The 15,021-nt window shown below is 47.2% G+C and overlaps 1 protein-coding gene across 1 annotated transcript in view; it reads left to right on the top strand.

The window, feature by feature from the left end:
* The window catches only part of ctnna2 (catenin (cadherin-associated protein), alpha 2), a 179,856-nt gene that overhangs the window by 35,772 nt on the left and 129,063 nt on the right, over window positions 1-15,021 (top strand). The window contains exon 2 of the mRNA XM_045206785.1: window positions 11,539-11,645. Within this exon, the coding sequence (XP_045062720.1) occupies window positions 11,539-11,645 (107 nt within the window). The remainder of the gene's footprint in view (window positions 1-11,538; window positions 11,646-15,021) is intronic.

The following is a 15,021-nucleotide window of genomic DNA, read 5'->3' as shown; positions in this document are numbered from 1 at the left end:
AAGTGAAAAATAACAACCCTGGCTCAATAATAAAGTCCATAGAGCCAGAGTGTCACAGTACCCCCCCCTAAAGGTGCGAACTCCGGGCGCACCAGCATACAGTCTAGGGGAGGGTCTGGGTGGGCGTCTGTCCATGGTGGCGGCTCTGGCACTGGTCGTGGTCCCCACCCCACCATAGTCACTACCTGCTTACGTAGCCTCCTCCAAATAACCACCCTCCCATTTAACCCCACTGGATTAAGGGGCAGCACCGGACTAAGAGGCAGCACCGGACTAAGGGGCAGCACCGGACTAAGGGGCAGCACCGGACTAAGGGGCAGCACCGGACTAAGGGGCCGCACCGGACTAAGGGGCAGCACCAGGATAAGGGACAGCACCAGGATAAGGGGCAGCACCAGGATAAGGGACAGCACCGGGCTAAGGGGCAGTACCGGACTAAATGGCGGATCCTGGCTGGACGGCTCTGGCGGATCCTGGCTGGACGGCTCATGGCTGGCTGACGGATCTGGCTGCTCATGGCTGGCTGACGGATCTGGCTGCTCATGGCTGGCTGAAGGATCTGGCTGCTCATGGCTGGCTGACGGATCTGGCTGCTCATGGCTGGCTGACGGATCTGGCTGCTCATGGCTGGCTGACGGATCTGGCTGCTCTAGGCTGGCTGACGGATCTGGCTGCTCATGGCTGGCGGAAGACTGGCTGATCCTGTCTGGCGGAAGGCTCTGGCTGATCCTGTCTGGCGGACGGCTCTGGCTGATCCTGTCTGGCGGACGGCTCTGGCTGATCCTGTCTGGCGGACGGCTCTGGCTCCCGTCTGGCGGAAGGCTCCAGCGGCTCCTGTCTGGCGGAAGGCTCTAGCGGCTCCGATCTGGCGGACGGCTCTGAAGGCTCATGGCAGACGGGCGGCTTTGCAGGCTCAGTACAGACGGGCGGCTTTAGCGCCGTTGGGCAGACGGGTAGTTCAAGCGCCGTCGGGCAGACGGGCAGTTCAGGCGCCGTCGGGCAGACGGGCAGTTCAGGCGCCGTTGGGCAGACGGGCAGTTCAGGCGCCGTTGGGCAGACGGGCAGTTCAGGCGCCCGTTGGGCAGACGGGCAGTTCAGGCCCCGTTGGGTAGACGGCAGACTCTGGCCGTCTGAGACGCACCGTAGGCCTGATGCGTGGTGCCGGAACTGGTGGTCCCAGGCTGAGGACACGCATCTCAGGGCTAGTGCGGGGAGAAGGAACAGGGCATGCTGGACCCTGAGGACGCACATAAGGCCTAGTACGTGGTGCCGGAACTGGTGGTCCCGGACTGAGGACACGCATCTCAGGGCTAGTGCGTGGAGCAGGAACCGGCCGGGCTGGGCTGGCGACGCACCCCGTAGGCTTCGTGCGTGGCGCAGGAACAGGCCGGGCTGGGCTGGTGACGCACCCCGTAGGCTTCGTGCGTGGAGCAGGAACAGGCCGGGCTGGGCTGGTGACGCACACCACAGGCGTAGTGCGTAGAGCAGGAACCGGCCGGGCTGGACTGGCGACACGCACCGTATCCCTGGTGCGTGGAGCAGGAACAGGCCGGGCTGGGCTGGCGACGCGCACCGTATCCCTGGTGCGAGTGGCCGGAACAGGCCGGACCGGGCTGGCGACGCGCACCGTATCCCTGGTGCGAGTGGCCGGGACAGGCCGGGCCGGGCTGGCGAAGCGCACCGTATCCCTGGTGCGTGGAGCAGGAACAGGCCGGGCTGGGCTGGCGACGCGCACCGTATCCCTGGTGCGAGTGGCCGGAACAGGCCGGGCCGGGCTGGCGAAGCGCACCGTATCCCTGGTGCGTGGAGCAGGAACAGGCCGGGCCGGGCTGGCGAAGCGCACCGTATCCCTGGTGCGAGTGGCCGGAACAGGCCGGGCCGGGCTGGCGTAGCACACCGTGGACCTGGTGCGTGGAGTAGGAACAGGCCGGTCCGTACCGGGAACACACACCACTGGCCTTAACTGGGGATCAGGAACGGGCCGGACCGGACTGGTAACACACATCAGTCTCTCACGCCGTGCCACAACAACTTCCCTCCCTCTACTCGCCAATGGCTCCCGTAATCCGATAGCCTTCTCTCCATATCTCCCTGTGGCAGCCTCCTGCTGCCCAGCCGCCCAAGCCATGTGCCCCCCCCAAAAAATTTTTTTGGGGTTGCCTCTCGTCCTTCCAACGATGGACCTGCTGACGCCGTTGCTCCTCTCTCGCCAGGGCCTTGATTCTCCCCCAAGGTCCCTTGCCCCCGAGCATGTCCTCCCAGGACCACGATTTGCCCACCTGGGCCATCGCCAGCCTCTCGATCTCCTTACCAGGCGCTTCCTCCCATGTCCAGCTGTCTTGCTCCTGGACACGCTGCTTGGTCCTTTTACGGTGGGTTTTTCTGTCACGATCGTCTGACGAATGAGTAGACCAAAGCGCAGCGCGTTGAGTGAACATGACTTTATTAAGATAAAGTACACTAACCAAAACAATAAACACTGACGAAACGTGAAGTCCAACAGTACACGACTGAACACGGAACAAAAACCCACAAACACACAGTGAAACCACAACAGTTTAAATATGGCTCCCAATCAGAGATAACGAGCCGACAGCTGACACTCGTTACCTCCGATTGGGAGTCATATGACTAATCACCAAACATAGACATGAACAACTAGAATACCCAACATAGAAATACACCCAAGTGAAAAATAACAACCCTGGCTCAATAATAAAGTCCATAGAGCCAGAGTGTCACAGTCATTCTAACCTTTTGGGTTTCAGGGGGATTTAAATGTGAGAGAAAGCACAACACATTTTAAAAAGCTCCAAATAGCTCTACACTTACACTCACCAAATATTCTCTGATTTTTCAGATGCATACAGAGGCTCATTTGGTAGACTACTCTCGAATGCAGTACACATTTGCGCACGCATGCATGCTCTTACGCACGCATGCACATACACACATACACACACACAGATGTATGATCTTAATTTTATTACTCTTTTGTTGCGTTTTAAAAAAAGCATTCTAAAGTTTGTCATTTCGACTTTGAAATTTCAGACTTGCAATTCCCTTAACGAAAAATGTATCAACCCCTACAAAAATATCCATAAATTATAATCCACATAATAATTCACATTTCCTATTGCTGCAGGAAAAAAATTCTGCTGTAGCAAACTGGCTCAAATTAAGATTGTACATCTGTATTGGCATTTAACATGGATTCACACATGTGCGAAAGCACACACACATACACATACGCATACATACACACACACTCTTTAGGTGCTGTGTAGAGAGGAGAGAGTAAAGAGTAGGAGATGACAGGAAACCAGTATTTGAGCTGAGCACTTCTCCTCTCCTCTCTGAGCCAGAGAAGGGTTAACCCATCAAAGAGAAGAACCTGACTTCTCTTGTCCAAAGACCATCTCGTCCGACTACCCTCCACATCCCAATCCTCAGGGGCACTACAGCAGCAGGTGTGTGTCTGCTCTCTCCTCTCTACAGTTCTCTCAGTAGAGTGAAGTAGTGAGGGTTACTCCAGTTCAGGGCTGATTGTGCTCTCTCCCTCTCTCTCTCTCTCTCTCTCTCTCTCTCTCTCTCTCTCTCTCTCCCTCCCTCTCTCTCTCTCTCTCTCTCTCTCTCTCTCTCTCTCTCTCTCTCTCTCTCTCTCTCTCTCTCTCTCTCTCTCTCTCTCTCTCTCTTTCTAATCCTCTCTTCTGCCACCAAGCCCATCAGGCCAATGAGCTGGAGAGGACACTCACACACGAACACTCTCTCTCTCTCTCTCTCTCTCTCTCTCTCTCTCTCTCTCTCTCTCTCTCTCTCTCTCTCTCTCTCTCTCTCTCTCTCTCTCTCTCTCTCTCTCTCTCTCTCTCTCTCTCTCTCTCTCTCGCTCTCTCTCATCCTCTCTGAAAGTAATGGCCACTTTTCAGTTCATGATTTTAGTATGAATTAATCTCTTGAACTGATTGGATTAGAATGGCATGAACTAAATTCCCTCTCAGTGTTGAATCTCAGTGTTTCTCACACCATAGTTGCCCATTCCCAGTTGTTAGAACATTACTGAAGCTAAGTTACAAAATTATTTGATGGTTTCCTTCCCCCGTAAGCAGTCTATGGACACAGTAAGATCCATGCTTTGGCTTTGTTTACCTGGCCACTGTCTCCCATGAATGAATCGCGACACTTCAGAGTGAAGGGCCTAATGATGCTAATCGCTGACCCGTTCCCACTTGTGAGAGGCTCCTCGCTATTTTGAAGCAGCAGTGCCTCTATGACCATTCTCTGTCTGTTGGTCTTTGACTGCATGTGTTTCTATTTCTGTTTGTTTACTTGCTGTTTGTTGTTTGTTTACGTGTGGTTGATTTAAGGAAGGGCTGTGGGGCCGAGACAAGTGCTTGCCTGCTAGAGAGAGCTCAGGTTCTCTCTCTCTTTATCTCTCTGTCTGTCTCTTTCTCTTGCACTCTCTGTGTGTCTCTCTCTCTCTCACACACACACTCACACACACATACACACACAATCTCTCTCTCTCTTTGTGCCTCTCTCTCTCTCTCTGTCCTCTACTCTTCTCCCCTCGCGTGGTCGTTTGAACATGAGTTGTAGCTCATTAGAAAAGTGGAATAGTAAATGATTTGACTGACTGGGGCGCTCTGCTCCACACACACTGCTCTGCTTCACTGTCAAAGACTCACACACACACTCTCCTTCCCTCTCTCTCTCCCTTCCTCAGCACAAGCATGTGTGTGTGTTTTTGCGTGTGTGTACTCAGTGTTTGTGACTGTTAGGACTGTGGTATGTGTGTGCATGTGTGTGTGTGCATTTGTTTGCACTACAATATGCGTCTTAGGTTCCAATGTTTGAGAGTTGTAGATACAGATGTAGGATCTTAATTTGAACACTCTTTTGTTGCTGAGAATTTTCCTGGACAGCAGGAAATGCAAACTTGTAGTGTATTCGAGGTTTAAAAAGGCTTCTAAAGTTAGGAATTTCCACTTTAAAAGGTACAATTTATCAACCCGAAAAATGTATTAGCCCCTTCAAAAAATTTCCATTAATTTGAATCCACGTAATAATTCACATTTCCTGTTGCTGCAGGATTCTTTTCCTGCTGTAGCAAACTGGCTCAAATTAAGATCCTACATCTGTATTGGCGAATTGAGGGTTGCATTACATTTAAAATGTTATATCCACATAACCATCAATAACCATTAATGTCTATGACCATCAACTGCAGTTTCACAATCTTCCCTCTGCAGAAATTTTGTAAGATATTTTCTGTGCTTAGTGAGTCAGCCAAGGCAATTCAAGAGAAAAAATGTTTGCTCTACAATATGCATCTTAGGTTACGATGTTTCAGAGATGTAGATATTGGGTGAATTGAGGGTTACAATACATTTTAAATGTTATATCCACATAACCATCAATAATAATAACTGAGTATAACCATCAACTGCAATTTCACATTCTTCCCTCTGCAGATATTTTTAAAGATATTTCCTGTGATTTGTGAGTCAGCCAAGGCAATTCAAGAGAAAATATGCTTCGCTCTTTCTTGGCTCGTTCTTTTGCTGTCAACACCTGCTGTACTCCTCAGTTTTGAAAATCACATAAGCACGGCATTGGTTAGCAATCTTGGCAGCAAGAGAGTGGGTGGGTGGGTGGACCGGAGAGAGAGAGAGAGACAAACAGAGAAAGAGAGAAAGGGATTGAGAGAGACAGGGCGTATACAAGGAGTTGGCTTGGATGTCGGCACGATAATAACAAATGTGTTGTATTGAAAACATTTCAGTGTTTCAGCCATCTTGGCAGCATGTAGCCTTCATCTGATAACATCTAGGCATAATGTGAATACATCCACTGACGGGGCGTTGTTTGTGACATTACAGCGGCATCATCCACTGCCAACAATGATCTACGTCACATCAGTCGCCAGCAGGATATTCTCTATGCCTATTCTCTGTGGGGAGAGTATTTATGTGTGTGTGTGTGTGTGTGTGTGTGTGTTTGTGTATGTGTGTGCATGTGTGCGTGCGAGCATGTGTGTGTGTGTGTGTGTGTGTGTATGTGTGTGTGTGCATGTGTGCGAGCATGTGTGTGTGTGTGTGTGTGTGTGTGTGTCTGTACCATGCATGCTCTCTTCTCGTGAGCAGTATAATTATTCTCTCTCCACCTTGGCATAAATGATTGGCAGCTCCAGTGACAATATACTTTGAATTTCACATCCTAACCTCCAACAGTTGTCCCTATCGTCCTTCTCCTATTGTTGTTGTGTTCAGAGCAGAAATATGATTGTTTAGAAAAGGTGGGGGTTGGGCGCTTTTGTACTGTTTATGTGTGTGTGTGTGTGTGTGTGTGTGTGTGTGTGTGGGGGGGTCACTATACAAGAAGAAATCCAGTAGTTGGACTCTGTATAAAATCCTACTGTAGACCTTTTAGGGCCGGTCAAAAGTAATACACTATATATGGAATAGAGTGCCATTTGGGACGGAACCATTGACACGCTCTCTTTCGCTGTTGTCATGGCGGCAGCAGTTGCGTAATTTTGAGGAAAGCCCTCAAAATTGTCAAAGACTCCAGCCACCCTAGTCATAGACTCCTTCCGACGGAAGCGGTACCGGAGTGCCAAGTCTAGGTCCAAAATGCTTCTCAACAGCTTCTACCCCCAAGCCATAAGACTCCTGAACAGCTAATCATGGCTACCCGGACTATTTGCACTGCCCCCCCACCCTATCTTTTTACGCTGCTGCTACTCTGTTAATTATTTATGCAGAGTCACTTTAACTCTACCCACATGTACATATTACTTCAACTACCTCAACTAGCCGGTGCCCCCGCACATTGACTCTGCACCGGTACCCCCCTGTATATATAGCCTCCCTACTGTTATTTTATTTTACTTCTGCTCTTTTTTTCTCAACACTTTTTTTGTTGTTGTTTTATTTTTACTTTTTTGTTAAAAATAAATGCACTGTTGGTTAAGGGCTGTAAGTAAGCATTTCACTGTAATGTCTGCACCTGTTGTATTCGGCGCATGTGGCCAATACAATTTGATTTGATTTGATTTGATTTGAAGCTACTTTTCTCTTTCTCTCTCTATTCCTCTCCTCCTGGGTATTTCAGCCCCTGGACTTTTCCTAAGTGTCCAAAGCCATCAGTAATTCCACAGAAGGGTATATGATTATTGTTCATTGTCTTCCACAGTCTTAAATTGTACTTGAATGTGTCTATCTGTATGAAATGTTACCACCCATGGGGAGAGAGGGGAGCTGAGGAAAAGGTTTGAGTGATGTCTGTTAAGTAGCAAGTAGAATGTGTGTGCTATAAAGCAATGCTACTTCCACATTGGTATTTTCTTTCCTGGTGTATTTTCGTAGTTGATCAATGACATAGTTTGCAATTAGAGGCATTTGCGTCACACTGATTGTCACTCCGCTTTGCTCTGTTTTGGCTGCCAGCTGACATTAATTGGGAGATCTAACGACAGGGAAAAATACATTTCTGGTCTTATCGTTTGTTCTAGATTTCTTATTTTCTCTTGCTTGTGGGGTTCCCTGTACTATCAATTATGACATGGGTTGTTCTAAGCTAGCAGAGAACTGTGTGCCTGCGTAAGTGTGTGTGTGTGTGTGTGTGTGTGTGTGTGTGTTTGTGTGTGTGAAATTCTCCATCTTGCCAATGGCATCACGATCACTACATTAATCCTTAAGAGTGTAATCCGGGGTGGGGGGGGGGGGGGAGGGGATGCTAATTTGTGTGTCCGTGTGTGTGTAGTCTGTCTGAACTCATCCTCACTGCAAAGGACACTTGTTTTTTGGTTTCATTAAAGGAATTTGTAAAGGCCTACAGGCAGTTCCTACGACATTTCAAAAGAAATGCTTTACTTTGATGACTCTTATTTCTGTGTTGGAAGAGCCACTCAATTAGGCTTCTTACAATGCAGATTATAAAATGCGTTTCTTGTTCATTTGATAATATTTGAAATATTAGATTTTGTCTTTGTAGGTGTAGACTTCATGTTGAGCATATATTGCTTAACTACTATAGAAGAGAGTGAGAGCTTAATGCTGGCCAGTCTTCCCAAAGGCTTTATTCACCCCCAGCCTTGTTTTAGAAGCCCTCAGTCCAGCACCGTCAATCCCCCTCAACCCCCTCTCCCTGTGCCCCTTCCCTGTCCAGCACCGTCAATCCCCCTCAACCCCCTCTCCCTGTGCCCCCTCCCTGTCCAGCACCGTCAATCCCCCTCAACCCCCTCTCCCTGTGCCCCCTCCCTCCCCCTCCCTCCCCCTTGTCCACCAGACAGAGGCACTGGAACCCTCCACATGCCGCAGCTGGCAACATTGGACTGGAGTGTTGCTTAGCTTCACGTTCCCATGGCAACGGCAGCCCTCCTCCATCCTCTGCCCCCCTCCATCCTTCTGCTGTGGACTCTATTGACCCCAAAGAACCCCATTGAGTCAGATCCCCTACTGACAATAGTATAGTATATAGCAGGAGGCCCCTACACAAGCATTTGTCAGGATTTAGACTCCACCTCAATGTGTGTGTGTGTGTGTGTGTGTGTGTGTGTGTGTGTGTGTGTGTGTGTGTGTGTGTGTGTGTGTGTGTTTGCCCACGGGCGCGCCCGCATGTATTTGAAGCATGGTAGTACTCATCGAAATTATAGGTAGAGTATTATAACCAATTAGGCTAAGTGGTCTTCAATGGATAATTATGTAAATTCAACTCTTTTTTTAGTTTGGCACATCTCAACTTTCAGACAATAATTTGTTAATAGAACAGATTTGAATTAGACTTCATTTAAATGTTAGTGGTACTTCTCACCTCCCCTTAGCTATATACTCCTAAGGTTTTTTCAATGGTAATCATTGGAATCCCACTTAGTTCCGTACTTCTCAACTCACCTTAGCCAAACTGCTGTATTTTTCAGACAGAACTCTGTCTGTCTGTCTGTCTGTCTGTCTGTCTGTCTGTCTGTCTGTCTGTCTGTCTGTCTGTCTGTCTGTCTGTCTGTCTGTCTGTCTGTCTGTCTGTCTGTCTGTCTGTCTGTCTGTCTCTCTCTCTCTCTCTCTCTCTCTCTCTCTCTCTCTCTCTGTCTCTCTCTCTCTCTCTCTTCTGTCTCTCTCTCTCTCTGTCTCTCTCTCTGTCTCTCTCTCTCCCCCTCTCTTTCTGTATATGATATTTCCAAATGGATCCTTGCCTGTGTCTCCGCTTCAGTTTCCTGCCTTAATCAGAGACTCACCTGCATATATTAGACCTGCTCTTCAAAGCCACTGCTCAAGCTTTGTACCCACATATGTTTTTAGTAATCAGAATCCCACTCGTTCGCTCTCGGTCCCACCGAAAGGAATGGTAGAGACTGAGAGACAAATCTAGGCCAGCACACTCTTCTGAATGACAATCAGCTTTGAAGGCAATAGGAAAAACAGTGCGAGGTGTCCCTGAATCACATTCAAGCCTTAATAAAACACTTCAACACAACGTCATTAAAGAATCACAGTACAGACTCCATTCTACTTAACGTGACTTTACTGTGAATCTTTAACTGCTGAGGATGGAGATCAAAGGAGGTTGGTGGCACCTTAATTGGGGAGGATGGGCTCGTGGTAATGACTGGAGCTGAATGAGTGGAATGGTATCAAATACATCAAACACATAGTTTCCATGTGTCAGATGCCATTCCATTTGCTCAGTTCCAGACATTATTATGAGCAGTCTTCCCCTCAGCAGCCTCCACTGGTGGAGATATGAGTGGTGTATTAGACCCTTTAATGTAGTCAGTGGGCTTTTGCCTATCCTAGATGCGGTCAGTCAGTGGGCTTTTGCCTATCCTAGATGCGGTCAGTCAGTGGGCTTTTGCCTATCCTAGATGCGGTCAGTCAGTGGGCTTTTGCCTATCCTAGATGCGGTCAGTCAGTGGGCTTTTGCCTATCCTAGATGCGGTCAGTCAGTGGCTCTTGCCTGATTTATTTCGTCATTTACATTTATTTTTTCACAAAAGTAGTGCACTGGCCCTTTAGTATTAGTGGACCGACACAGACCTGTAGTGTGGGCAAACATTTGTTTTCAGCATCTTGCTTTGGCAAAAAAAAGGTAGTTGAATAATTAACAACAGTATCTTGCAGGATTCAATAGTTGGAATTGTAAGAGTTGTTGCCCTGTCCCTTTCTCTGCGATTGTCATTCTAATGGTATCCAGAAAGAACAAAACCCTGTTCTCAAACATTTACATCAAAAGGTGCAAAGTTATGGTCAAAGACACAAAACATAAACATCAAATGAAATATATTTTTTCTTGATCAGATAACATGGAAAACAGCCACTTTTTGTGTAGTATTAATTTACCATCCTTACAAACCACTTAATGTAAATGTACATTCGTTTATTGTATATAGGCAGGTCATCTAGGTTTGTACCTGTAGACTTTCCATCACCATGAAGATAAACAATGCACAATACAGTAATTGAGTACATTGAGACATCAAGTGGTTTGTGCTGTGATGATGTGGCTCAGATGGTAGAGCATGGTGCCTGCAATGCTAGGGTTGTGTGTTCGATTCCCACGGGGGGAAAGTATGTCAATGTATGCACTCACTACTGTAAGTTGCTCCGGATAATCGAGTCTATGGAAAAGGAATGAATAGAACATTTCAGTTTTCACATAGAAATACGTTTTTATATTCCATAACTGTTTTGTACAGATACTTATCAGACTCAAGTTATAAATGCTGGTAAACACTCAAATACATTTAGTTGAAATGTTTTCACAAAAGTATTGCACTGGGTCTACTAGTCCTGTATTAGTGGAACGATTTAGACATCTTCAGCGCGGGCACATTTTTTTCTCTGCAAAATCGCAGAACCCCCAAATTACTTCCCACGGCTATGGCAGAGACTCTCTGGTCCATGCCCAGGTTTGCAGAAATAGGAAGAAGTTTAAAGTCTCATTGTTTCCCCAGTTTTGATACTTAATGGCTGAACCGGGGTAGAGTTGATATGCGTCTCTTTCAAGTGTGTTTTGAGGCGCTTGTCATCATCCCACTAGTCTCCTCTGTCTGAAATTGTTTTATGTCTCTCCCCGTCTCTCCCCGTCAAAAAGGAAACATTAAGCTCTAAAGCAACTCCACCAAATTCCTCCATTAAGTTTAACACTCTCTAAACCATCCCTCTTTTAAACTCCTCTTTATGGGGCATGAAGTGTCACTGCCTAGGAATAGAGGGAGATATAAACGGGGAATTCTTTGAAATATGCCTCGCCACTGAAATAACAAGCTTATAAATACAGTGACTCTCTCTCTCTCTCTCTCTCTCTCTCTCTCTCTCTCTCTCTCTCTCTCTCTCTCTCTCTCTCTCTCTCTCTCTCTCTCTCTCTCTCTCTCTCTCTCTCTCTCTCTCTCTCTCTCTCTCTCTCTCTCTCTCTCTCTCTCTCTCTCTCTCTCTCTCTCTCTCTCTCTCTCTCTCTCTCTCTCTCTCTCTCTCCATCTGTTTTTCCTCTCCAACCAAATAAGCGTGTTTTTTAAACTTCTCTCTCTGTTTGTTCCTCCAACAGAGACCATGACCACCGCTACGTCCCCCATCCTGTTGAAATGGGACCCCAAGAGTCTGGAGATCCGCACCCTGACCGTGGAGCGGCTGCTGGAGCCCCTGGTCACACAGGTAGGAACACATAGCTTTAGCAGAGGTTTTAGCTCACCAGTCTAACATAGTCGTTTGGTAACGGAGGTGGTTCAGCAAACCACGATCGCGTGATGAGTAACCGTTCTGCCTAAACTGTAGCCTGGACTTTACCTGTCTTGCGGTGCGCCGAAGACCTACGTTTAAACCCAGCTGGTCACTTACTCACTGGTTATAGCTAGCGACAAGGTAGGATGCTTTCTGGTTTTACTGGTAATAAAGTAACTGGTTATAAAATCTAAGCTATACTGGGGTCGGATCAACAAAGTCATCTGGGCGGCAGGTAGCTTAGTGGGTAAGAGCGTTGTGCCAGTAACCGAAAGGTCGCTGGTTCTAATCCCTGAGCCGACTAGGTGAAAAATCTGTCGATGTGCCCTTGAGCAAGGCACTTAACCCTAATTGCTCCTGTAAGTCGCTCTGGATAAGAGCGTCTGCTAAATGACAAAAAATAAATATAATAATAAAATAATCTGGCTAGTGTGAGACAGTTTTAACAGAGGTGGTTCGGCGAACCACGATCTTGTGATGAGTTGCCTGGGCTGCAGCCTTTAGCACAATGGGCTAACACGGTCTTGTGGTGCACAGGAGACTTGGGTTCAAACCCAGCCAAGCTCCCACTCGCTGGTTATAGTTGACAACATGCTGGAAAGACTAGCAGAGAGACTAGCAGGCAGAGAGAGTCTGTAAGGAAAAGGTTTCAAAAGATACAAGTAGTTTTTTCCATTGTGGTTTTCCCCTGAAACTAGCGTTCTTAGCAACCGCTTCTCTAAGAAAGCTTTGATAAACCTGCAGCTTCAGGGCAGGCAGCAGGTAGCAGCACACACACACATATACTGTCTGTATCTGTTTTGAAACTGCCTTGTACTTTCCTCTACAACCCCTTTACTCCAGCTTCCCCTTGAGAGTTTTGGAAGTATCGATTCTACACTTCTTGCCAGCGTTGGCCTGCCCCGTTGTAACGAGCATAATTTCTGTTCTCTTTCAACTTTGCTGTTGATTTTATTTATGGGTTAGTGACGGATGGTCCTGGCGTCCCTGGACGACTGGCTTAACAAACAAGCAACAACAACCAAACAGAAGCAATCTTTAAAGCATGACTTGATGTGTGAGCAAATAGAGAATGGAATTTGATTTCCTTCTGAGGCACTGAGATTTGTTATTCCAAAGAAAGCAACAAGTGTGCGGGAATTAGCCTGTATTCTGTGATGAAGCAAAATGAACCAGAACTTGTAGCTTGTAGTGCTGTGTAGCAATTGGTTGCTTGTCAAATGACAGTTCATTAGTAGTCCTAGTGTGTATGTGCTGGTTGTTTTGTGGTGATGATCATGGCAAGGACAGTTGAAAGTCACCGGCAGTTCATTGGTTAACATTGTATTGCAACCCCACCCCCTGTCTCATGCACACACACACACACACACACACACACACACACACACACACACACACACACACACACACACACACACACACACACACACACACACACACACACACACACACACAAGCACACCCACACACCACACATACACACACACACACACACACACACACACACACACACACACACACACAGTCAGTGTTGCTAGTGCTTGGTCAGCAGAATGTGATGTGGCTGAGGCTTCCCATAGGAGGCCCCCACACTGGGAGGCACATAATAATATAATAGCAGATACCACACTGATTGGAACAGAGATAATGCACCACAGAGAGACAGAGAGATAGAGATAGAGATGAGAGTCAGCTTTTGTTTGTCTAGCCTATTTGTGGATGTGAGAGACATTAGTGTGTGTGTTTATGAACACAGGGAGTGCAGCATTGCCCGCTTTCTCTCTATGCTGTGTGAGGGAGAAGGCTTCCACCATGGACAGCTCCCCTCTCTCTCTCTCTCTCTCTCTCTCTCTATCTCTCTCTCTCTCTCTCTCTCTCTCTCTCTCTGTGTCTCTCTCTCACTCTGTTTATCTCTTTCTCTCTCTGCTCTGTAAACTGACTCCTTGACTCTCCGACTGAGACTGAGGCCAACATTGGAACTGCAGCCTGCTGTTTCTCTTGGCTGGTCACCCAGCACTGGAGCTTTAGCTTTCTATTACTTTTACTGAGGTTGCCTGGTCATGCAGCCTGCTGTTTCTCTTAGTAAGATAGCCTGGGTCATTATACAGCACCTCAACAGTCTGCCATAAAATGTGACAATACTTCATTTATTACACGGCCACATAGTTCATAAAGGCAGCCAGTCTCCAAAGAGTGCAGCAGTGGGAAACTCTAAATCACAGCTCCAAGGGAGACCACAAAGAGATTTGATTTGAGAAAGAGGAGTGAAAATGTTTGTTCTAAGACAAAGCCTGTGGGATTGATTTGGTTCATTTCAGGCACTTTTTTCCCATGTGTTTTCTACTCTTCCACCCATTTTTATATTTGCCAGGCATGATCGATTTTTTTGTAATGAAATGTAAAAAAAAATAATGTCACGGCCTGTGACAACTATCTGTCAAGCGGTTTTCTCATCTCATCACCGCGCCGTTTCAAGGAGAAGAGGAAAGGGAAGCCGAGAGAGAAAGAGAAGAGGGAGGAGAAAGAATGAGTAGCGGGGGAAGAAGTAAAGGAGGGTAAAGGAGAGATCAAATCAAATCACATTTTATTTGTCACATACACGTGTTTAGCAGATGTTATTGCGGGTGTAGCGAAATGCTTGTGTTTCTAGCTCCGACAGTGCAGTAATATCTAACAAGTAATATCTAACAATATATACATATGAGATGAATAGTGCAAGATATGTAAACATTATTATAGTGACTAATGTTCCTTTTCTGAAAGTGGCCAGTGATTTCAATAGGCAGCAGCAGCCTCTAATGTGCTAGTGATGGCTATTTAACGGTCTGATAGAAGCTGTTTTTCATTCTCTCGGTCCCATCTTTGATGCACCTGTACTGACCTCGCCTTCTGGATGATAGCGGGGTGAACAGGCAGTGGCTTGGGTGGTTGATGTCCTTGAAGATCTTTTTGGCCTTCCTGTGACATCGTGGGCTGTAGGTGTCTTGGAAAGCGGGTAGTTTTCCCCCGTTTGTGAGGGTTTTAGGTGCAAAGCCACATTTCTTCAGCCTCCTGAGGTTGAAGAGGCTCTGTCGCGCCTTCTTCACTACACTGTCTGCGTGGGTGGACCATTTCAGTTTGTCAGTGATGTGTACGCCAAGGAACTTGAAGCTTTCCACCTTCTCCACTGCGGTCCAGTCGATGTGGATAGGGGTCGCATCTCCTTTGTTTTGTTGACGTTGAGTGAGAGGTTATTTTCCTGGCACCACACTCCCAGAGCCCTCACCTCCTCCCTGTAGGCTGTCTCGTCATTGTTGGTAATCAAGCCTAC

The sequence above is a fragment of the Coregonus clupeaformis genome, chromosome 24 (assembly GCF_020615455.1).
Source record: "Coregonus clupeaformis isolate EN_2021a chromosome 24, ASM2061545v1, whole genome shotgun sequence".
In the NCBI taxonomy this organism is placed as follows: Eukaryota; Metazoa; Chordata; class Actinopteri; order Salmoniformes; family Salmonidae; genus Coregonus; species Coregonus clupeaformis.
This window is presented reverse-complemented; position numbering and strand designations above follow the sequence as displayed.